We start from the raw sequence: 24,088 nt of genomic DNA, 5'->3' as shown, positions 1-24,088 counted from the left end.
AAAAAGAAAAACACTGGGTCCGTGGTTGTTTCGGGAAAGTGTAACCCTAACATGCAATAGCCATGCAATATGAAAGAAAGGAATGTCAAACAGCTTTATGCACTAATGATTGATTTTCTAGAAGGGCGCGCGGGCAGTGCAGTACCTCATCCCCAAATACTCAGTGCGGTACAGCGTGGTACAGCCATAGACTCTGATGCAATAGTGCCCTCTACAGTGACAAAATTAATTCAAACACCGGTAGTTTAAGATAATGTGGGGTAAAAATCCTAAATGAAGCTATTGTTTTATTTATAAAATGTATATACTGAAAGTACACTTATACATAGCCATATTCTGCTACTCTCTGTACTAGTCATCCTGCACAAACACTTATTTGTACTACTCTTATAATGTTACTGCTACTACACTGCAATGGTGCTGTTACTACACTGCACATAACCGTAGACACTGTACATATCAGTCCACATGGGTCATACTGAATATCCATATTTATTTGTTTATTCTTGTATTATATTACTGGTAATACACTGCATATATCTACAGTGCCTATAGAAAATCATAATATCCCTTTGATACTCTAGTTACTTTGTTTGTCATACAGCCTAAAATCAAACCCCATTAAAAAAAAAAAAAAAAAAAAACAGATTTTTACAGTAAGTGTACAACATCAAAATAATGAAAAAAAGGGTAACATTTCTGAAATGTAATAAAATCCGGAAACTAGAATAACAGGGTTTGAGAAGTCATCAACCCTGATTTAATACTTTACATAGCTTCGTTTTGCTTTAATTACAGCCATCAATTACAGCACTTTTCTGCTCTTCTGGTTAGACGCCAAATGCATGTTGTTGTCTCTGCACTTGTACTCTGCACAATGACAATAACGTTGAATCTAATCTAATCTAATCCATCCTAATCTAATATGCCACCTTCACTATGTTCACTAAATTATACACTTCAGTTTAACATGGATAAATACACACCAACAGTATTTTTTCAAAATAAAAACAGATATTCCATTTAATATTGATGTGCCAACCAGTCTAAGACTGTGTAAATATGGAACATTGCTCTACTCACATTTTGAAGAGCCACTGCACTCAGACTTGGGAGGGTTAAGATGATGAAGTACAAGGTCATGTTATCTGAACATTAATCTTGCATAGATCAAAAACAGACTGGGTGTCTTTCTTTTTTATTGAGCTGTAATCAGGCTGTGGCTTAACAGCTATGATTTACATGACTGATGAGTGACACAGTATGTTGGTGAGGAAGTAATGTTTATTCATTTATTCACTTATTCATTTGTTTATGTATTCATTCCAGCATTGTGCAGTGTATCATTTGTTGAACAGTGCCTGAAAAGCAGCCATTTTTGCAAATACAAGGTATTGCATTGAATGTCATCCTTCCACAAACCAAAATAATATTACAATTTAAAATGGAGGTTTTAGTGTATTTAGATCAGCACCTTCATGCATTTAGCATTTGATTAGACTGTATCACCGTGGATACGTGTGTACATTGCTTCATCATTATTGAAAACTCTATACTGAAGGCTCAGTTCAGCCACATTAGTACATACGATGCATGAGATAAACACGAGACAGTACGAACATACGTTTTCTCATGACTCACCCATGAATATGGTGGGCATAATAGCAATTACCAAACATTAAAACTGTCAAACGTTGTCACCTCTAGCAGGTCCAGGCAAAGTGCTGTTGTTTTTCTCTAGTGGGTACGGCTGAGGTGGAACGCCATTGGTGGTCTGCGCTATGGGGGACTCCAGGGCTGGTGTGTTCACTAGGAAAGGAGAAGTGGTGAAGCCTGTTCCTTGGAAATTAAAGTTTTGGTCATTGGTCTGTGGCTCCCAGGTTGTTTCAACAGGTCCTGTGGTTGTGTTGGTGACCTCTAGATGGGTGGCGTCGGCTGTACTCTCTGCCATGTGTGCTGGCTCAACAGGTGGGAGTGGGGCGTCGTGGTTGGTGGCAACTTCTTCTGAGGAAGACTCCAGAGATTCCAGTGATTCACCTCCAGCAGGTCCAGGCAATGTGCTGTTGTTTCTCTCTAGTGGGTACGGCTGAGGTGCAGCTCCACGGGTGGTCTGCGTCGTGGGGGACTCCAGGGCTGGTGTGTTCACTGGGAAGGGAGGAGTAGTGAAGCTTGATCCTTGGAGGTCAAAGTTTTGGTCATTGGCCTGTGGCACCAAGGTTGTTTCAACAGGTCCTGTGGCTGTGTTGGTGATCACTGGATGAGTGGCATGTTGTGTACTCTGGACGGGTGGCAGGACGGGTGGCAGGACAGGTGGGGCGCCGGTGGTGGTGGTGGTGGCGGCGGCGGCAACTTCTTCTGAGGAGGTCTCCTTAGATTCCAGTGATTCCAGGCTGAGTTGGAGGAGAGAACGGAGCTGCGCTGCATCACAGTTGATCTGTTGGACCAGATGAGAATGCAGAGTGATTATGCAGTTATTATTTAGGGACTTCATGAAAACATTTCAAGTGATGTAATATGGAAGGTTATTCTCATCTTGTTAGAGACTTACTGGTATTGAAGAGGCTGTTGCTGAGATTAAGCAAATGAAAAATGCTATTTTAAGTTCACCCATTGTTGTCTTGTGTCCTATGAAGAAACAGAATTGGCCATTTTTAAGCATTTGAAGGAGTTAATGGAATGTCCTACAATACTTGAACTATTTGACACAACAGACATCTGAAACATTCCACAAGGAGATATTATTAAGGATATTGACTGATACAGAGATTTACAGATAGGATTAAATAACATTACCTTACTCACTGTGAACACAAGGTTTCCTGGACAAACTCGCTTGTTAAATCCAAAAGCAAAAGTGGAGCTATCCTCACCAGTCAAGTACAGACTGAAAATAAGACTGGTCAAGGACCATGCCTGCTTATATAAAGCAAGTACATGATTATTATTCCCCCTCAACGGATATCCTCATTGTAATTCTTTTTCTTTGACATCGGCGGAAGTGTATTTTGCATTTTGTTTTGTCAAAAATGAATAGTGAAAATGGCCTTAAAATAAACCTAAATTAGAGACATGAACTACGATGAATGATGACATGTTTGTCAAAACAATGGGTGGTACATATCCCACGTGTGATCATCCTATCATTGGTAAACATGTTGTTTCACTAGACAAACCACAAAATGAAAGGCAGATGCATGCTTCTAAAGATAAGTTACTAAATGCAAAATTTGGAATGTAATCTGTTGATGCCACAAAAGTCAACACGTCTATGCAAAAAGTCACCCTCTAGCCATAAAGTCATGCATTTACAGGAAAGGACAGGTGGTACAAGCAATAGGCAATAAAGTGCATTAGGAATAGCCTACAAAAAATATGTGTCTAGATTAACATTTATAGATAAAATGACATACAAAATTCCCTCTTTAGAAACATTTGACTGTAATATGTCAACAAACTAAAACAAGAATTTGGTGTTATTTGATATCCAGATTTGTTTTTGGGAAATGTATGCAAATGCTTGTTTCATTTGATAATGCCTAATTTTGTTTGCATATTCAAGCATATCACAATACTTGTAATACAAAAAAATAATTGTTTCATGGTAAGATCTATTTGTTCAAAATTGTGTTTTAGGTTTATGACCTTTTAATGGTGGTGGGTTTATCAAAAGTGTAGGGTATGAGATGATATGGATATTTAGAGTGTGGACACTGATCAATTTAAGTGTGGTTTGGTTTTGTCACGTGTTTAACGGATTCAGCGGTCATCACAGTCACCATCTACACGTCAGAATTCCACACACTGTAGCTGGTGTTATTCATTCATCACAATGCTTTTATTAATTGAAAAATGCTCATGGAAATGCCAGGAAACTGGCATTACAAAACCTTAAAAACAGCAGAACATACCACAAATACACATGCCATGAGAAGCCATCAGATCACAGTACGCTAAAGCACTGGTCATTCTTTGGTTATAATGTAACCGTCAATCTGATCAGGGTTCTGACCGACACTTTCAAGCAGCTGTCTCAGAACAGAGGCCATGTCAATGTCAGGCGGAATCACAATACCAGGGAACATGATGACAGGAGGTTGACGCTCATCTGGAGCAATCTGTTGTGAGCCAGGCTTGATATAGGTTGGTCCTCGAGTCGGAGGGAATATGGAGGGCTGAGCTCTAGTTGGTTGTGGGCCTGGGCTGGGCCCGGGCCTTGGTCTGGGTCTGGGCCTAGGGGCAGGTCCTGAGTCAGTCTCAGGAGCATTAAAATCGAAACCAGGGGGGAATTTGAAGTCCTGAACAGCGTTGCCACTGTTAGAAGGGAAACGAAAAACATGAAACTGCTCTCCGTCTGCGCTAGGAAAGAGGAAGATGGGTGGCGGACCACTTGTGACAGCTGGAGCAGGGCTGGGAGTAAAAGGGACAGGTGCAGGAGCAGGTGCAGGATTTGGAGCGGGTGCAGGTTTTGGAACGGGTGCAGGTTTTGGAACGGGTTTTGGAGCGGGTGCAGGTTTTGGAGCTGGTGCAGGTTTTGGAGCAGGTTTTGGAGTGGGTGCAGGTTTTGGAGCAGGTTTTGGAATGGGTGCAGGTTTTGGAACGCATGCAGGATTTGGAGCGGGTGCAGGTTTTGGAACAGGTGCAGGATTTGGAGCAGGTGCAACATTTCCAGGGGGATCTAGATTAATGACAGGTTGATAGTAATCATAGTCATCTCCCAACGTCCATCCCCAGCCCAGTTGACGAGCTTTTCTCAGCTTCTGTATCTTCAGGGAAGAGCATAAACACAGGGGGGTCATACAGAGACTCATGAAACAAACCCCAAAACATTTCAAATACAAGCAGCGGAGAGGTTTATGTACTTACTGAGATACAAGAACACACATGAGCCATCCACACCAACACAATTAAGCTCTTCATCTCTCTAAAAGCAATCCACAAAATGAGCCTTTAAAAAATTATCAGCTTACAAGGTTGCAACCAAACAACAATAGCAATAAAACAAGAAACAGTAACAATAATAAGTAGAAAAAGAAAGAACAGATCATAGAATATTACTTAGATAGTAGATCACCCTCTTTAAATGAAGCTGTCTGTTTTGTGTGCTTCTTGTGCTGGTATCAAGTCAAATATCGTGCCTGTTAAAGCTGTGCAACACATACATTCAACTTTAAGCCACACCTTCTCTACTCAGAACCAGTGTAATTGAAAGAAAAAACATTTTAACCTTTATCGTATGTTTCACAATGTCTGCTGCAACAAGGCTGTACAAGCCCATGCACATGAAGGCATTGGACATTCTCCAGCATTCAGGTCAGCAGGAGGATTTAACCAGATGACAGATGATTGAAATCAGTGTTATAAGGCATCCAAGTACCCACTTCATAGTGAAACTTCAACTGAAAACCTCAGGATCCCTCATCACATACCAGACCACACATACAACTTCACAAAATTGGCCAAGGCCAAAACGATTATCATCTTTATGGTTTGTACTTGCTGAAACAGATCGACATTCCAGATTTGTGTCTCATTTCTTACATAACATAACATTTTAGACTGTAATACTTGTAATACAAAAAATGTATTGTGTCTCAATGTAAGCAGTAAACTTGGAAAGTCTCATGGTAAGATGTCTAAAATTGTACCCTATTCAGCAGGTGTCAACTTTTAGTGGGAGTGTTTTTTTTTTTTTTTTTAAAGCAGGGTTACAAGAGAAATGTAGGAAGGCAAAAATACCAATACTATTTGTCCACCTTGGGTGGTACCGATTTGTGAAGAAAAAAACAACAATGTTTGCCCCTGGACTTACATTTGAGTTGCTGGTTAGAATATGAGATAATATGGATGTTTAGAGTGTGGACACTGATCAATTTAAGTCTGTTCTGGTTTTGTCGAGTGTGTTCAGATTTAACGGTCATTACCATCACCATCTACATGTACTGTAAGGATTCCACAAAGCTGGTGTTATTCATTCATCACAGTCATTTTATTGATTAAAAAGAAAATCTAATTTTACTTGCCAATAAGCAACTGGCCATACAAAACTTTCAAAATAACCAGAATATAACAGGAATGCAGATGAAGCCATCAGATCACAACACAACAAAGCACTGGTCATTCTTTGGTGTTTTGTGCATTCATGTAACTGACAAACTGATCAGGGTTCTCACTGATGCTTCCAAACAACTGTTTCAGAAAATAGGCCATATCGATGTCAGATCCATCTTCCAAAGCCGGAAACACAATGCCAGGGAAGATGATGAAAGGAGGTCGATTCCCATCTGGAGGATTCGGTTGTGAGCCGGGCTTGATGGAGGGCGGTCTACTCGGTTGTGGCCCGGGCCCGGGTCTCGGTCTGGGCTCGGGCTCTGGCCCGGGTGCCGGTTCTTGGTCTGTTTCAGGGAAGTAAGACTGAAAACCAGGGGGGAATAGGAAAACACTCTGACCACCCTGACCAGCATTAGGAGGCAAGAGAAAAGCCTGACCCGACTCTCCATCCCCGTTAGGGAAGAGGAAAAGAGGTGGTGGGGCGGTTGCAGGGAGGGGGACAGGTCTGGGTCGGGGATCTGGGACAGGTGCAGGAGCAGGAGCAGGTGCAGGATTTGAAGTGTCCTGGTTTGAGGCAATCTGGGATAGGGACAGGAGCAAGTTCAGGATTTGAAATGCAGGAGTGAGGTAATCAGTATTTGGGACAGGGTCTGGATTTGGGACAGGGTCAGGTTTTGGAGCAGGTGCAGGATTTGGAGCAGGTGCAGGATTTGGAGCGGGTGCAGGTTTTGGAACTGGTGCAGGTTTTGGAGCAGGTTTTGGAACCGGTGCAGGTTTTGGAGCGGGTTCAGGATTTGGAGCGGGTGCAACATTTCCAGGGGGATCTAGATTAATGACAGGTTGATAGTAATCATAGTCATCTCCCAACGTCCATCCCCAGCCCAGTTGACGAGCTTTTCTCAGCTTCTGTATCTTCAGGGAGGAGCATAAACACAGGGGGGTCATACAGAGACTCATGAAACAAACCCCAAAACATTTCAAATACAAGCAGCGGAGAGGTTTATGTACTTACTGAGATACAAGAACATATGTTAGCCATCCACACCAACACAATTAAGGTCTTCATCGCTCTATTCCAAAAGCAATCCACAAAATGAGCCTTTAAACAGCTATCAGCTTACAAGGTTGCAACCAAACAACAATAGCAATAAAACAACAAACAATAACAATAATAAGAAAGAACAGATCATAGAATATTACTTAGATAGATCACCTTCTCTAAATGAAGCTGTCTGTTTTGTTTGCTTCTTGTGCTGGTATCAGCTCAAATATTGTGCTTTTAAAGCTGTGCAACACATGCATTCAACTTTTAGCCACACCTTCTCTGCTCAGAACCAGTGAAATTGATAAAAAATGTTTTTAACCTTTATCTTATGTTCCACAATGTCTGCTGCAACAAGGCTGTACAAGCCCATGCTCATGAAGGCATTGGACATTCTCCAGCATTCAGGTCAGCAGGAGGATTTAACACATTCAGGTGATAAATGATTGAAATCAGTGTTATAAGGCATCCAAGTACCCACTTCATAGTGAAACTTCATAACCATTTCTTGGTGTTTTGAGCCCCCAACGTTGTCTTCAAGGCAGCGCTGCCTGGAAGGCGATAGGGTTAGGCATGGGTGGTCTTTGGTATTATTTGCCCTCAATGGTGCCTTCCAGGCAGCGCTGCCTTCAAGGCACTACTCCCCTCAGTTTAGGGGTGGAATATAAAGGTAGTGCCTTTTAGGCTGTGCTGCCTGGAAGGTGCCGTTGGGGGCAAAACCCACCATTGAGCGGCATGGGTTAAGGTTAGGGTTAGGATTAAGTGCCTTTAAGTCAACAGTGGCAGTGCTGCCTGGAAGACGACGTTGGGGGCACAAAACACCATAGAGCCTGAAGGCCTCAGCATCCCTCATCACATACCAGACCACACATACAACTTCACAAAATTGGCCAAGGCCAAAACTATTATCATCTTTATGGTTTGTACTTGCTGAAACAGATCGACATACCAGATTTGTGTCTAATTTCATTTGCATATTCAAACATAACATTTTAGACTGTAACACTTGTAATACAAAACATTTATTGTGTCTAAATAAGCAATAAACTTGGAAAGTTTCATGGTAAGATGTCTAAAATTGTACCCTATTCAGCAGGCGTCAACTTTTAATTGGAGTGGTGTTTTTTTTAAAGCAGGGTTACAAGAGAAATGTAGGAAGGCAAAAATACCAATACCATACTATTTTTCCACCTTGGGTGGTACCGATTTGTGAAGAAAAAACAAAACAGTATTTGCCCCTGGACTTACATTTGAGTTGTTTCCTAGCTGGCTAGAATATGTTTACAGTGTGGACACTGATCAATTTAAGTCTGTTCTGGTTTTGTCGCGTGTGTTCAGATTTAACGGTCATTACCATCACCATCTACATGGAAGGATTCCACAAAGCTGGTGTTATTCATTCATCACAGTCATTTTATTGATTAAAAAGAATCAACTTTTATTTGCAAATAAGCAACTGGCCATACAAAACTTTCTAAATAACCAGAATATAACAGGAATGCAGATGAAGCCATCAGATCACAACGCAACAAAGCACTGGTCATTCTTTGGTGTTTCGTGCATTCATGTAACTGACAAACTGATCAGGGTTCTCACTGATGCTTCCAAATAACTGTTTTAGAAAAGAGGCCATATCGATGTCAGATCCATCTTCCAAAGCCGGAAACACAATGCCAGGGAAGATGATGAAAGGAGGTCGATTCCCATCTGGAGGATTCGGTTGTGAGCCGGGCTTGATGGAGGGCGGTCTACTCGGTTGTGGCCCGGGCCCGGGTCTCGGTCTGGGCTCGGGCTCTGGCCCGGTGCCGGTTCTTGGTCTGTTTCAGGGAAGTAAGACTGAAAACCAGGGGGGGAATAGGAAAACACTCTGACCACCCTGACCAGCATTAGGAGGCAAGAGAAAAGCCTGACCCGACTCTCCATCCCCGTTAGGGAAGAGGAAAAGGGGTGGTGGGGCGGTTGCAGGGAGGGGGACAGGTCTGGGTCGGGGATCTGGGACAGGTGAAGGAGCAGGTGCAGGACTTCAAGTGTCCTAGTTTGAGGCAATCTGGTACAGGGACAGGAGCACGTTTAGGACTTGAAGTGCAGATTTGAGGTAATTAGGATTTTGGACAGGATCAGGTGTTGGAGTGGGTTCAGGTTTTGGAGTGGGTGCAGGTGCAGGATATGGAGCGGGTGCAGGATTTGGAGCAGGTTTTAGAACGGGATCAGGTTTTGGAGCAGGTTTTGGAATGGGTGCAGGTTTTGGAACGCATGCAGGATTTGGAGCAGGTGCAGGTTTTGGAACAGGTGCAGGATTTGGAGCGGGTGCAACATTTCCAGGGGGATCTAGATTAATGACAGGTTGATAGTAATCATAGTCATCTCCCAACGTCCATCCCCAGCCCAATTGACGAGCTTTTCTCAGCTTCTGTATCTTCAGGGAGGAGCATAAACACAGGGAGGTCATGCAGAGACTCATCAAACAAGCCCCAAAACATTTCAAATACAAGTAGCGGAGAGGTTTATGTACTCACTGAGATACAAGAACACACGTGAGCCATCCACACCAACACAATTAAGGTCTTCATCTCTCTATTCCAAAAGCAATCCACAAAATGAGCCTTTGAACAGCTATCAGCTTAAAAGGTTACCAAACAACAATAGCAATAAAGCAACAAACAATAACAATAATAAGTAGAAAAAGAAAGAACAGATCATAAAATATTACTCAGATAGTAGGTCACCTTCTCTAAATGAAGCTGTGTGTTTTCTGTGCTTCTTGTGCTGGTATCAGGTCAAATATCGTGCCTTTAAAGCTGTGCAACACATCAATTTTAAGCCACACCTTCTCTATTCAAAACCAGTGTAATTGATTAAAAAATCGTATGTTCCACAATGTCTGCTGCAACAAGGCTGTGCAAGCCCATGCACTTGAAGGCATTGGACATTCTCCAGCATTCAGGTCAGCAGGAGGATTTAACCACATTCAGGTGACAAGTGATTGAAATCAGTGTTATAAGGCATCCAAGTACCCACTTCATAGTGAAACTTCAAAACCGTTTCTTGGTGTTTTGAGCCCCCAACGTTGTCTTCAAGGCAGCGCTGCCTGGAAGGCGATAGGGTTAGGCATGGGTTAAGGTTAGGGTTAGGATTAAGTGCCTTTAAGTCAACAGTGGCAGCGCTGACCAGAAGACGACGTTGAGGGCTCAAAACACCATCGAGCCTAAAAACCTCAGCATCCCTCATCACATACCAGACCACACATACAACTTCACAAAATTGGCCAAGGCCAAAACTATTATCATCTTTATGGTTTGTACTTGCTGAAACAGATCGACATACCGGATTTGTGTCTCATTTCATTTGCATATTCAAACATAACATTTTAGACTGTAACACTTGTAATACAAAAAATGTATTGTGTCTAAATGTGAGCAATACACTTGGAAAGTTTCATGGTAAGATGTCTAAAATTGTACCCTATTCAGCAGGCCTCAACTTTTAATTGGAGTGAGTTTTTTTTATTTTTTTTTAAAGCAGGGTTACAAGAGAAATGTAGGAAGGCAAAAATACCAAAACTATTTGTCCACCTTGGGTGGTACCGATTTGTGAAGAAAAAAAAACAAAACAGTATTTGCCCCTGGACTTACATTTGAATTGTTCCCTAGCTGGCTAGAATATGAGATAATATGGATGTTTAGAGTGTGGACACTGATCAATTTAAGTCTGTTCTGGTTTTGTCGAGTGTGTTCAGATTTAACGGTCATTACCATCACCATCTACATGGAAGGATTCCACAAAGCTGGTGTTATTCATTCATCACAGTCATTTTATTGATTAAAAAGAATCAACTTTTATTTGCAAATAAGCAACTGGCCATACAAAACTTTCTAAAGAACCAGAATATAACAGGAATGCAGATGAAGCCATCAGATCACAACGCAACAAAGCACTGGTCATTCTTTGGTGTTTTGTGCATTCATGTAACTGACAAACTGATCAGGGTTCTCACTGATGCTTCCAAACAACTGTTTTAGAAAAGAGGCCATATCGATGTCAGATCCATCTTCCAAAGCCGGAAACACAATGCCAGGGAAGATGATGAAAGGAGGTCGATTCCCATCTGGAGGATTCGGTTGTGAGCCGGGCTTGATGGAGGGCGGTCTACTCGGTTGTGGCCCGGGCCCGGGTCTCGGTCTGGGCTCGGGCTCTGGCCCGGGTGCCGGTTCTTGGTCTGTTTCAGGGAAGTAAGACTGAAAACCAGGGGGGAATAGGAAAACACTCTGACCACCCTGACCAGCATTAGGAGGCAAGAGAAAAGCCTGACCCGACTCTCCATCCCCGTTAGGGAAGAGGAAAAGGGGTGGTGGGGCGGTTGCAGGGAGGGGGACAGGTCTGGGTCGGGGATCTGGGACAGGTGCAGGAGCAGGTCTTGCAACGGGTGCAGGATTTGGAGCGGATGCAGGATTAGATGCAAGTTCTGGATTGGGTTCAGGTTTTGGAGCGGGTGCAGGATTTGGAGCGGATGCAGGATTAGATGCAAGTTCTGGATTGGGTTCAGGTTTTGGAACGGGTGCAGGATTGGGTGCAGGTGCAGGATTTGCAGGGGGTGCAGGATTTGCAGCGGGTTTTGGAACGGGAGCAGGATTGGGTGCAGGTTTTAGAGCGGGTGCAACATTTCCAGGGGGATCTAGATTAATGACGGGTTGATAGTAATCATAGTCATCTCCCAACGTCCATCCCCAGCCCAGTTGACGAGCTTTTCTCAGCTTCTGTATCTTCAGGGAGGAGAATAAACACAGGGAGGTCATACAGAGACTCATGAAACAAGCCCCAAAACATTTAAAATACAAGCAGCGGAGAGGTTTATGTACTTACTGAGATACAAGAACAGACGTGAACCATCCACACCAACACAATGAAGGTCTTCATCTCTCTATTCCAAAAGCAATCCACAAAATGAGCCTTTAAACAACGATCAGCTTTCAAGGCTGCAACCAAACAATAGCAATAAAACAAACAATAACAATAATAAAATAGAAAATTGTAAACAGATCATTGAATATTACTTAGGTAATAGATCGCCTTCTTTAGCTGTCTGTTTTGGGTGCTTCTTGTGCTGGCATCAGCTCCGTTCCTGCCTTTAAAGCAATACCACATACTGATTTTAAGCCGCACCTTCTCTACTCAACACCAACAAAAAATGTTTTTAATTGATCTGCTGTTTCACAATGTCTACTGCAGCAAGGCTGTACAAGCCCATGCCATTGCACATGAGGATATGACCGCTCCTGACACTTCGGTCAGCTGGAGTTTTTAACCACATACAGATAACAAATGACTGAATTCAGTCAGTGTTGACCATATTAAAAGGTCTGAGTACCCATTTCAAACTGGAGTGAAAACTTTCATAGAACTCATCCCATAGTGGCCATACAACTTTACATTAGCCCCTGCCAAATCTATGAACGTCATCGTTCGTACTTGCCAAAACATCAGCGAGCATTCCAGGTTTGCGGTTGATTTGGATTGTGCAAAATCACGAGAAGCACAATAACAAACACCAAGGTGAGCAAGAATATATGATTGTTCAAAACAATTCAATTACTGGCATGGGTGTTCAAATAATTGAGCAACTAAAGAAATGTTTGTAACTATCCTACCAATATCCTTATTTGGTTATTTACCTCTATAGGGAATTACAGATAATTCACAATATTACATTTATCCAAAATTACTTACAATAGAATAAGTTAAAGTATTCTTGTGTTCTTTATAGATCATTGGGAACGAGCCGGAGGACCGAGGATCGAGGTTGAGAAGGGGCCGAGGGGCATGAAGCCATCAGAAGCTCTATTGAATAGTGTGAAGCGGCAAGACCGTGCCACAATATCCAAAAATGCAATACTTTCACTTCAAAGAAATACACATTCATTAGTGTGCACATGAACACTCACTTGGCCATCATTTTCACCATAGAATTTCACTGCCTGAGACATTTTCATTCACTGTAGCCCTACATTCATACTCCCCCCCCCCCCCCCCCCCTGCCCCCACTACACTACACCCCACCCCACAGGTTTAACATGCCAATACCACAAGGACCTTTTTATTTTCAAATCACAAGACAAGCAGCTTTCTCTTGAAGTTGCTGCGCATGGCAAAAATCCCTCCCAACACAATTTCAGTTTGCCTCAGGCACAAGATAGGAAAAAAAATAACCAGACCGATGGCAGCCTTGTAACCCACTTTATTTGATTAAAGACGTTACATAAAATTCAGCAGCAGGTCTAGTCCACTGAAGACGCCACATTCTACAGGAGAAAAAAGGAAGAAAGAACCCCATGAATACATCTGGAAGTGACCAATCAAAATGACCATTGTCCAGCAGCACACGGCACAATACCTGCAGGTGGCCCGGGTCTTTAGCAGAGGGAGGCTCTGAGGGTAGGGGCTCAGGTTTCTCTAATACCTCCATGCTGGTCTCCCCTAGTTCAGTGTTGGCTCTGTTGACTCTGGTAGCAGGGAGAGTGATTCAACAGTGTAGGTTCCAAAGTGAATATGACTTAATGTAGAAATGTACAGAAATAATACTTTGGACATGCAAGTTAACATATGTGTACACACACACACACGATGGAATGGAGTGCATTTCTACCTTTGATTGGAGGCAGTCCTTCTCTTAAGCACTGCGACAACCACAATGACGACCAGGAGGCCGGCTCCCCCTGCTGCAGCGCCGTAGGTGAGGGGGTTCCAGAGCCCCGACAGCTGGTCCTGGCAGAAGTCTCCCCCGTAGCCCAGAGAACAGGCGCACGAGATGTCTCCGTTCCGAGACACGCAGTTGCCACGGCTGTTGCAGAGCTGCTCGTCGCACGGCAATGTTTCCAGGTTCTGCACGGCGGCATCTTTTGCCGAGGTGCCTGGAACCTGGGAGATGGACCCCGGAGATAATGTGGTTGTAGGGAGACTGGATCCGGTTCTCACCATCTTATGGGCACCTAGAACAGACAGAGGTTTCAGACCATCAGGCCTTCTGTAATGTATAAACCCAGTCAAGGGCAACCCAGTGGGGTTGATCATGGCTGGACGGCTGTTCACTGCAGTGATCACCATAGACCTCTGAAGTTCGCCTACAAATAGGATCCAAAGCTGCCATCTTTGCCCATATAATGAGTTCCGAGTGTTAATTGAAGCCAACTGCCTATGGGAAGTTGCATTGTAAGATAGCTCTGGGGTAGCAAAGATCAAAGTGTGGCGTCTTCACCTACCGAAGATCACAGTATCTACTTGAAGGCAGAGGACAAAACTTTGCAGCACAAAACGTCTGAATTTCCAATTTCTTTGTCCCCGTGAGAGTTTAACAGGTGCAATCATTCAAAATCCCCATGATATTTTCCCATAGGAAAAAATCTCAAGATAGCGGATCTCCTTATTTGGGCAAAGATGGTAGCTTTTTCTGTAGGCAAACTTCAGAGGTCTATTGCACAGTTCTCGTCATCACTTTTCCACAAGTTACAGTTAAATAACTTCAGAAAGACAGAAGAAAATCATTTTAAAAAAAAGGGACCCTGAACTCACAGTTTTCATCGGAGTGATCTGGACAGTGCGGATGGCCGTCACAGAACTGGTGAAGGGGGACACACGTCTGCCCGTCCAAACACGACTTGCTGCCGGCGGGGCATCGCAGGTCAGGGGTGCAGCTCCCGTCCTCCCCAGATGGCAGGTGGTCATGGGCACATCTGCAGGTCCTACCCCCAGGGAAGGGCAGACACAGGTGCCCGCAGCCTCCGTTCTCATTGGCGCACTGGTTGGTTCCTAGAGGATTAAAACAAATGTCTAGAACCATGTACACTTATTGAATAACACTTCCATTTGGCGAGTCCTGCTGAGGAATGTGCCAACGTACCCATCTGGCTGGTTTTGCTGTAGCCTTTCAAACCGATGACATCTGTGCTGACTTCAAACCATAACTTGTCATTCTGACCATCGTCTCTGTACCAAAACTTGGTTGTGTCTGAAGACATAACATATGAAACATGGCTTACTTCAAGTGTAACCAACATATCAACTGGATGTAAATGACAAATTCGAAGGAGGGGCCCAATGGATTAAAAAAAAAAAAAAAAAAAAAAAAACGACCACACTGATGAAAAAAAAAAAAAATAATAATAATAATGTCTGCCAAGTCTGCCCTGCTTAAACTTGCTTTGTGCTGTGGTTCCATCTGGTCCCATTACAACCACTGGTGACAGACGCACGCACGCACGCACGCACGCACGCACGCACGCACGCACGCACGCACGCACGCACGCACGCACGCACGCACGCACGCACGCACGCACGCACGCACGCACGCACCTACCTGACTATCCTGACCTCATATGCCTTGGCCTCAGGTAGGACAGCTCAAAACTAAATCATGACTGCACTTGAAAGCTGAGCAGGACTACTGCTGAATGTCAATACAGCATCATCTTGTGGTGAAGCATGCACACCGCATTGTACAGTTCACAGAAGCGTTTGCTCATTACCACTCTGAGTCACCCAGAGCTGCACGCCATCTAGAAGGGCAAATGCCCTCAAGCCCGGGCTTCTCCTCAGCTCCTCGTATCCCGATCCATCCAGGCCTATTGACGCGATAATCCCAGCATCTACAAAAGACTCATTTCAGTGATCAAAATATATGCGAGAGCAATCACATTGCTCCCAAAAGGTCCAATTATCATTGTTTATTAAATAACTAAATTACATTAAGAGAAAATGCTAACAGAATGGTGTGAACACACATTTTGTGAACATTTTAAACACACCTATGTCTGCCCAGTACACCTTGCTACCATCCTCGGACAGGGTCAGCGACCCCAGCTGGGTGGAAGTCTCCCTGACCAGCTTCCGGTTTCTTCCATCCATGTAAGCGCACTCCACCTGGGACACCTGTTGATCTCCCGCCCCGGTCCCAAGGCTCACAAAGCAGAGTTGTCCGCTGGGCACGTGCAAAGCAATGGCGTCCAGGCCCTGGGACAGGCCTTCATGGATCAGCACAGCTGTGTGTGCACTCTGGGCCAACGTGACCTGCAAGGCAAGGCAAGTTTATCCATATAATGCATTTCATACAAAAAGGCAATGTGCAATACACCATTAGATAGAAAAAAAAGAGAAAAAAGTAGCAAGTCCTTCTTGCTTTAAGTAGCAATTAAAAAGCAAGGAGGACAAATTAGATTATAAAATAAAACAAATCAATAAAACTAAATGTACGAGTAAAAGGTCCAAAAGAAACCTGTAGACGTGGCTGCTTCGTGCTGCTCCAGTACAAGTTGCGGGTGACCCAGTCCACGGCCAGGGCCGTGATGTATTCCTTGCTGAGGTGGAGCAGCTGGCCCCTGGACACGAGCGCTGAATCCTTCACCTTGAAGAGCTCGACCGAGGTCCGGCCTGCGTCGGCCAGGTAGACTGTCAGGTCCCTCACCGTGAAGTCGAATGTCGTCGGCTCGTTCATGTTGGGGAGCGCCAGCAGGCTGTGGTCTGGCCAGCTAGTCAGGTTGTTGGCCCGGTTACGGTTCTGCAGGTACATCTGAAAGTCCCGAATGTAAAGGCAGAAACATGAAACAAACCAGACGTTTACATTCATTATTTATGTTCAATTAAACTGATATGTATATATGTGAAATTCAAAGTGATCCTACACAGCTCACTCACTACCACCATACGGTTTGCCTGCTGTGAATAATTTCCATTCTGTTATTTCAAAATGGCTTCCACTGTGTGATAATCACCTGAGTGAGGGCAGTTGTGGACAGCACATATACAAATGAAGGGTCCTTTGGTTTAAGGCAAGTTGATCGGTCATCATCCAAAAGCAGATGGGATGGGCACTTGCAGACCGCTTTAGGACCTGGTGCCACCACACACAGGTGTGAACACTGGTGCTTTTCACACACATTGCCAACTCTTGCTTGTAGAAGAGAATGAACAACCTGCCGGGAAAGTAGATTCTAGTATCCAACCTTTTAACTTCAATGCTTCAAATTGACATCAGATTCATTGATAACTCTCCACACAATAACACCAGCAGTCATTTTACATATTGATAACCAGCACATTGATGAAACTACCTACTTTCAAGCCCAAAGGTTGACCAGGTCGTTTAAGAACCACCTTACGTCCTTTTCCAGTGACCTTGTGAGCCATCTGGACGGTCCCTCTTTCTGTGTCTGACCAGATCATCATGTCATTGATCACAGATACCGAAAATGGGCTGGGCATCTCCGTCAACTGTAGGAGCTGGTGTTCATATTAAAAGAAGGGGGGGGGGGGGCACAAAAAAAAGTAATTGTACAAGGTGTTATAAGATCCTCAAAACCAAAACCCTTCTTCTGCAAAATAAACTACTACTGTATGTCACCTTAACATCCCCTCCATCGAATGTGGTGGAACCAATGCACTTCAGTTTCTCATCGGTCCAGTAGATTCTCTGCCCCAGCGAGTCCACAGCCAGACCGACTGGCCACCTCAGGCCGTCTTTAATCAGAAGCCTCCGGTCAGAACCGTCCATTCCAGCACGCTCAATCCTGGCTTCTCCACCCATCTCGGACCAGAACATGACCCTGATCCAGTAAAAGACATGTGGTGAAGTACGCACAACTGGTATAGTATGCTTACACTTGCGAAACATTTTCTCTCTGGTCACTAGTAGTAGCACTGAGGACAACGCATGGACCACATAAAGACAATGGTATTAAAGCACAAGAGTGAATTGACAGTGTTAAGTAACGACAAACCATGGCATATTATATCCAGGCACAATAGCAAATACTACAACTAAAGCCTACCTTACTCTGACAGACTTTGATAAGATTTGGGAAAGATCCTTGAAAGATTGTAGTCTTTTAACTAATGCCACTCATTCAGGCTTTACTCAAAAGACTACAATCTTTCAAGAATCTTTCCCAAATCTAGTCAAAGGCAGTATAAAGCAGGCTTAAAGATGCACAGAAGAAAACTTCCGCTGTTGCGTGTTCACTGGCAAAACAAACAAATCCACAGTGTTCCCCATTAAAAGAAGACATGCTCACCCTTGTTCTGGTAGCAGTGCCAGAGAGTGTGGCTGTTCAAAGTCTTCATTAAGAATCGCAACATAGTCATTGGCATTCTTAAGTGACTGGTCTAGTCCAATGGCATTAATTTGGTTCCCAAAACCATCAGTCCAATACAGGTTTCTTCCCATCCAGTCCACTGCAATGCAATCTGCACGGATGCCTACCAAAAGACAAAACACAGTCTGTTACATACCCATGACCCACAGCAACACGCATCAATACCGTGATTTCCTGACTATTAGCCGCGGCTTATACATCAATTTTGCTAAATTTCTTCAGCTATGAGGTTAATACAGGGGGCCAGTTAAATATGGTGTTAATATGGTTTTGTTTCTTTTAACTTGCATAAAACACTGTCCTGCGGCTTATACACAATGTGGCTTTTATGTGGGAAATTACTGTAGGAGTCATACACAGCCATGCACATAAACAAGGTTATACAACTTCCATTTATTCACAGCACCAACCTTTGACGATCGTTCCTTTGCTCCTCTGGTCTAATGAAGACCATTTTATGGAATCTGCATTGGCGCTGATCCAGAACACTCTCTGCTCTTGCCAGTCATAGTCCACAGACAAAATAGACCTTTTCTCAGTGACCAGCACTTCAAGGCTTGTACTTCGAAGACCAAGGAAGAGCAACTCGGACTGCACAGCCGCCAACAAATAAGGCTGTCCTGTGCACAAGAAAATAAATAAAGACAAGAAAAAAATAAGACATTAAAAGAATGGCTCTGGACATGCAGATTTTGCAATTTCCTTACATAAACTTAGATCTACCCTCAGTCTTGCAGCTGTGACCATCAGGCTCAAGCACATAGCCTTGCTTGCAGTGGCAAATGAAGGAGCCCTCAGTGTTCTCACAGGAGTGACTGCAGATGTTAAGACGACTGTCCCCACACTCGTCCACATCCACACATCTCTGCCCATCCTCTTGAAGCTTAAATCCAGCCCTGCACCCACATTTCTGCAAGAAGTGCACTAGGTTGATCTCCAAATTGTGACAGTAGGGCATTGACCAAACAAACACAAAAAATACCCACTGTTCCACGTGGCGTCTTGTAACAGAGATGAGCGCACTGGGATTGGTCAGCGGCAGGGCATTGGTCACTCATGCAGGCTCCGCCTTCATCGGAACCATCCCTACAGTCGGGCGTGCCGTTACAAACCAGAGCGATGTCGACACACTCGGAGCTCTCGCACTGGAACTGATGCGAGGGGCAAACGGCACGATCACCTGCACACAAGGAACTGGGCTCATGCTCGACATTTTTAGCTTTAAAGGTAGGGTAGGAGATCCTGGAAAACGATTCCAGCAAAGCTGCATTTTGAAAATACACAGGTCAAAAGTCCCAAACCCTTTCTTCAGACATCCCCCCGAAGCCACGCCTCCAGAGTACAGGAACGTGCAATAGACCTCTGAAGTTCGCCTACAAAAAAGCTACCATCTTTGCCCAAATAATATAAGGAGATCCGGTATCTTGAGATTTTTTCTATGGGAAAATAACATGGGGATTTTCAATTATCGCACCTGTTAAACTCACCCGGGGATGATGACATTGGAAATGCAGACGTTTTTCGCTACACAGTTTTGTCCACTGCCGTCTAGTGGATACGGTGATCTCCGGTAGGTGAAGACGGCACACTTTGATCTTTGCTACCCCAGAGCTAACTTACAATGCAACTTGCCATAGGCAGTTAGCTTCAATTAACTCCCGGATCTCCTTATATGGGCAAAGATGGCAGCTTTGGATCCTTTTTGTAGGCGAACTTCAGAGGTCTATGCTTGCTCAAGAGCGGGAGGGAGGAGCAGATTGTAGTTTGATAGATGTTTCAGAATACAATCACCGTTAACAATCCATTCAGTATGATTGGATAGTGTTTTTCCTGGATTGTTCGTTCTAGAGGCCACTAAAACTTAATTTTTGTGTCAAATCTTTTAATTAATTGGTTGCAATGGGGGTGTGAAGAGTATTTCAAGCCATATGTAAAAAAAATGCTCCAGAGAGCATGCTCCAAAGATTTCCTACACCACCTTTAATCTAAAATCTTTGATCATTTTCTTTTTCATTTTTCTTGGACTTCACAGATCATCTGTATGTCAAAGGGCAATAGACTTACAGCTCGATTCATCACTTTCATCAGTGCAGTCCTTCACCCCATCACACTTCCATGATCTTGGGATGCATTGGGTCTCAGAGGCACAGGACCACTGAAGCTCTTTACAGGTCACCTGGCCCTTCTCACAGTTCTGAAACATTAAGTGAGTAGTGCATAATAAAAGTCCATTCTTCCCCAACCCATCAAAAGGAACACCTTTAGAAACAAGACCAGGCAGGTCAGGTGACTGCAGACCCATGCTTCTAAGTGTGCAGACACAGATGATTACAATACCCTCAGGGGTGAGGGCAAAAAGGACCACAAGCAGCGCTGCTACTGCTGCATGTTGTGATTTAAACACATTTGCAAGCAATCTTGAATTTCCCCTTGGGGGATCAATAAAGTATGTATGTATCTATCTATCAAAATCACACAATCACTCTTTGGCCCCTTCTCAACCCCTCTCCTCGATGCTCGGTCCTCTGGCTCGTTCCCACTGATCTATAAAAAACACTGGATAGACTCTCCCATTGTTGCCGCCCCATCATTCTTTATCTAGATCAGTTGGGAACCATGACCAAGGAAGGAAGGGAGGCTAGATATTAAAAGGACGAATGAGAGAGGCCCTTTGTCACCTTCTCATCAGTCTCATCCTTGCAGTCCGTCTCGCCATCACACAGCCAGTTCTCCAGCAGGCACTCGTGGCTGTGGGGGCAGCGCAGGTCTGTGGGGCAGGTCGCCGGCTGGGCACAGCTTTTCTCGTCGGAGCGGTCCTTGCAGTCGGGGTGCCCGTCGCAGCGGACGCTCAAGGACACACACTGGCCACTAGAGCACCGGAACTCAGAGCTGCTGCAGGTCTTGGCAGCTGAGGGGACAGAACCATAGTGCCCAGAAGTGGTCAAGCGTGAAGAACTTTTCAAAACATGCTGGAAATATGCTGGAATTCGGCTAGATGGGAGAACACAGATTTTAATATTATTTATCTAGTGTTTTTATTCGTTTTATTTAAAAACATATGTATATGGCAAAAACAGCCCTAAAAATAAGACAGTGAAGCGTGAGACAGGAAGCAAATGGGAGAGACATGGGGTGGGATCGGGAAATGACCACAGGTCGGACTCGAACCCTGGCACATAGGCACTCTGACCCATGCATGGTGTGAGTGCTGTATTGCACCACAATATTGCACCATAGCACCCCCTATCTATTGCATGCAGTCATGTCTCAAGGTGCTTTACAGAGCCCAGTTTGAACATTTACAATCTTAAAATCTGGTTTTGCCTGTGGCCCAAATATTACTTAAAATGACATACTTTAAAACTAATCTAGCCATGATCCATGATAACTACTTGTACATTTAGATTGTTAGATTTGTTTGCTGAAAACAGTCTCTTCCTTGCATTGTGCATTTCACAATGCCAACTTCTACTGAACATAATGTTGACTGGTTCTTGAAAAGAGAACTTTTGTATCAATAGTCAATGGCATTTATTAACAGAATGCAGAAATAAGCCAGAATAACTGACACAAGAACAACTATAGAAGGCTGTGAATATAGGGTTGTTGTGTCTTTTCTGACAAACAGAAAAAGGGTTTAAGCTGAGGTAGAGTTGTTGCTACCATGATCACTCAACACAGTATCAGGAGAGACAAAATCTTCTAAAAACATTTGTCCATAATCCCCACCACACTGCAGGTTCACACACATCATTGCCAGTATATACTTACTCATTCCAAACTTTTAAGAGTTAACTGAGCTTACCACAGGGAAGCTCATCTGTCCCATCCTGGCAGTCCTTCTCTCCATCGCACAAGAACGTTTCAGGCAGACAGCGGGTTTTGTTGTCACACTGATGAACACAGCCGTCAGACTTCAAGCAGTCCCTCTCATCAGACCGATCCTGGCATTGGCTTATCCCATCACACAACTGGCTCTTGTCAATGCACTTTTTACCATGGGCACACTGGAACTGATCTATTGGAGAAGTGAAACAAAGCCATGATTCGGTGCAGCTAGATTTGTTTTACTCTAAAAATTCATTTGAATCTACAATCAAATTACATTTTACAACCACAAAATATGAATCAAAAGGTTCTGATTACATATTTGAATGTAATGGTGTTACCCCTCAGTAACTCTGCACAAGTTACTCCAGTGATTCAACAAAATAAAAACCAGGCTAGCAGATAACAAATTGAACACATTAAACTCAAATGTCCACATTGGGCGAAGTACAGCAAGCAATTCACACCGGTCATCTCCCTCTCGCACCTGCACTGCAGTCACTGGCACAGTTCTTCTCGTCAGAGCCATCTTTACAGTCCGGCTCCCCATCACACAGGTAACTGGAGGATATGCAACCGGAGCCATCTGCACACGCAGAGAAACCAAAGCGGCATCGCTGAGGCACCAGCTGAGTGGGAGTCACTTCTGTACCATCAACTGGAAACAAGCAAACAAAAACATTCCATAACATGGACACACATGCACACAAACTCCAATTAGGACAGGCAGGTCAGGCAAATCCCCTTGATGCAATATTATATATTATAGGTCCTTAAAATACAATGCTTAAAAATCATAAGCAGTAGATCATCAAGTTAATCTTTCCGGTCAAATATGTCAACTGAAGTGTCAATGCGTTTCATTCACACACACAACGCTTGCATAGCCTAATCCTATATGCCAATAGATTATTCTTTAAAACTGTCAGTATCTTCCACTTTCCCCCATGGCATTGAACTTACCACAAGATAGCTCATCAGTCCCATCCACACAATCCTTCTCTCCATCGCAAACCAAAGATGCCGGCAGACAACGGGCTTTATCATCACACTGATGATCGCAGCCATCAGGCTTTGAGCAGTCACGCTCGTCAGACTGATCCTGGCACTGGGCTACTCCATCACATAGCAGACTCTTATCAATGCACTTCTGGCCATGGGCACACTGAAATTCAGCTACAAATAAATAAAAAAACAAACTCAGATAAGAACCCCCCCCCAGTAAGTATCAGAATAGTACATATATGTATACAGTATGCAATGTTGGTAAAATTACACCAAGACACCATTCAGGGCACAGTATGTGTAATATTGACATCCAAATGACATGTGGGCTACCTGAGGTGCATTCCACAGCACAACTAGCTTCATCAGACCGGTCTCTACAGTCTGATTCTCCATCACACACATGCATGGAGGAAATACATTCAGATCCATCCTTACATGCAAATTGGCCAAAGCGGCATCTCAAAGTTTCCTGGGCTGAAGAAACTGCATTTTCACCTGCAAACATCAAAATAATCAATAATTACTTTATATGCATACTGAAGACTTCGAAATGTACTTTCTTCAAGGCCCTGAATATATGTAGCCAATAATTTTATCTGCATCCAGCCACTATGCCATTAGACATTTCAAACTTTGAAACCTAGGGCATATGTTCTTGTAAGCATCTTAAGGAGCTCACCTGACAAGAAAATTGAAATTCCACATGTTACCAAAAGAAGCCACGTTAGTCCCATGGCCACAAGACTAGCCAAACAAAATCAACTCGTTTATTGCACCTGGCACTTTATAGGGCTCCCAGGTGCAACAATTATCTCTCCCAAATGTGTTGGATGATATCATTTCCATCTTATAGGCCTACCGAACGCGGATTCCGACTTTTTTTGATAGGCCTAACTGACATTCAGAATACTTACAGAAAGATAACACAAACTGCCAAAAACAGATGGACAAAAAACATAACATCAAATCATTCTGCAAACCTTTTTTCATTTGTGATATTTCACGTTGATGAATGTTATTTGTC

The 24,088-nt window shown here is 43.7% G+C and overlaps 5 protein-coding genes across 6 annotated transcripts; all 5 read right to left on the bottom strand.

The window, feature by feature from the left end:
• Positions 1 to 1,636: 1,636 nt before the first annotated feature.
• LOC134089680 (mucin-2-like) lies at positions 1,637 to 2,859 on the bottom strand. Its single transcript, XM_062544129.1, has 3 exons — positions 2,794 to 2,859; positions 2,549 to 2,625; positions 1,637 to 2,434 (listed from the first exon to the last, which is right to left on the bottom strand). Exons 2-3 carry the CDS (start codon positions 2,609 to 2,611, stop codon positions 1,688 to 1,690), a joined length of 810 nt encoding a protein of 269 aa, XP_062400113.1. The 5' UTR covers positions 2,612 to 2,625; positions 2,794 to 2,859; the 3' UTR covers positions 1,637 to 1,687.
• Positions 2,860 to 3,857: 998 nt separating this feature from the next.
• On the bottom strand, positions 3,858 to 5,109 carry LOC134089558 (protein TsetseEP-like). The gene is made up of 3 exons (XM_062544014.1): positions 5,056 to 5,109; positions 4,864 to 4,921; positions 3,858 to 4,763 (listed from the first exon to the last, which is right to left on the bottom strand). The coding sequence occupies exons 2-3, from the start codon at positions 4,915 to 4,917 to the stop codon at positions 3,963 to 3,965; spliced, it is 855 nt and encodes a 284-aa protein (XP_062399998.1). The 5' UTR covers positions 4,918 to 4,921; positions 5,056 to 5,109; the 3' UTR covers positions 3,858 to 3,962.
• Positions 5,110 to 6,038: 929 nt separating this feature from the next.
• Positions 6,039 to 7,288, bottom strand: LOC134089557 (protein TsetseEP-like). 2 transcript variants are annotated; one of them, XM_062544012.1, is made up of 3 exons: positions 7,262 to 7,288; positions 7,061 to 7,118; positions 6,039 to 6,960 (listed from the first exon to the last, which is right to left on the bottom strand). In XM_062544012.1, exons 2-3 carry the CDS (start codon positions 7,112 to 7,114, stop codon positions 6,115 to 6,117), a joined length of 900 nt encoding a protein of 299 aa, XP_062399996.1. In that variant the 5' UTR covers positions 7,115 to 7,118; positions 7,262 to 7,288; the 3' UTR covers positions 6,039 to 6,114. The 2 variants fall into 2 exon arrangements, with proteins under 2 accessions (XP_062399996.1, XP_062399997.1); XM_062544013.1 differs by lacking the exon at positions 7,262 to 7,288 and having other exon boundaries at positions 7,061 to 7,156.
• A 3,614-nt stretch (positions 7,289 to 10,902) lies between these two features.
• Positions 10,903 to 12,255, bottom strand: LOC134089556 (protein TsetseEP-like). Its single transcript, XM_062544011.1, has 3 exons — positions 12,142 to 12,255; positions 11,951 to 12,008; positions 10,903 to 11,850 (listed from the first exon to the last, which is right to left on the bottom strand). The coding sequence occupies exons 2-3, from the start codon at positions 12,002 to 12,004 to the stop codon at positions 11,029 to 11,031; spliced, it is 876 nt and encodes a 291-aa protein (XP_062399995.1). The 5' UTR covers positions 12,005 to 12,008; positions 12,142 to 12,255; the 3' UTR covers positions 10,903 to 11,028.
• A 1,051-nt stretch (positions 12,256 to 13,306) lies between these two features.
• On the bottom strand, positions 13,307 to 23,861 carry lrp13 (low-density lipoprotein receptor related-protein 13). The gene is made up of 22 exons (XM_062542839.1): positions 23,744 to 23,861; positions 23,395 to 23,559; positions 23,020 to 23,232; positions 22,544 to 22,714; positions 22,034 to 22,246; positions 20,907 to 21,136; positions 20,293 to 20,422; positions 19,215 to 19,408; positions 18,952 to 19,138; positions 18,639 to 18,848; positions 18,148 to 18,331; positions 17,478 to 17,679; positions 17,192 to 17,356; positions 16,849 to 17,049; positions 16,353 to 16,646; positions 15,886 to 16,147; positions 15,607 to 15,726; positions 14,982 to 15,089; positions 14,654 to 14,890; positions 13,731 to 14,073; positions 13,479 to 13,587; positions 13,307 to 13,386 (listed from the first exon to the last, which is right to left on the bottom strand). The coding sequence occupies exons 1-22, from the start codon at positions 23,796 to 23,798 to the stop codon at positions 13,363 to 13,365; spliced, it is 4,017 nt and encodes a 1,338-aa protein (XP_062398823.1). The 5' UTR covers positions 23,799 to 23,861; the 3' UTR covers positions 13,307 to 13,362.
• Positions 23,862 to 24,088: the final 227 nt, after the last annotated feature.

Source organism: Sardina pilchardus, chromosome 8, assembly GCF_963854185.1.
Source record: "Sardina pilchardus chromosome 8, fSarPil1.1, whole genome shotgun sequence".
In the NCBI taxonomy this organism is placed as follows: Eukaryota; Metazoa; Chordata; class Actinopteri; order Clupeiformes; family Clupeidae; genus Sardina; species Sardina pilchardus.
This window is presented reverse-complemented; position numbering and strand designations above follow the sequence as displayed.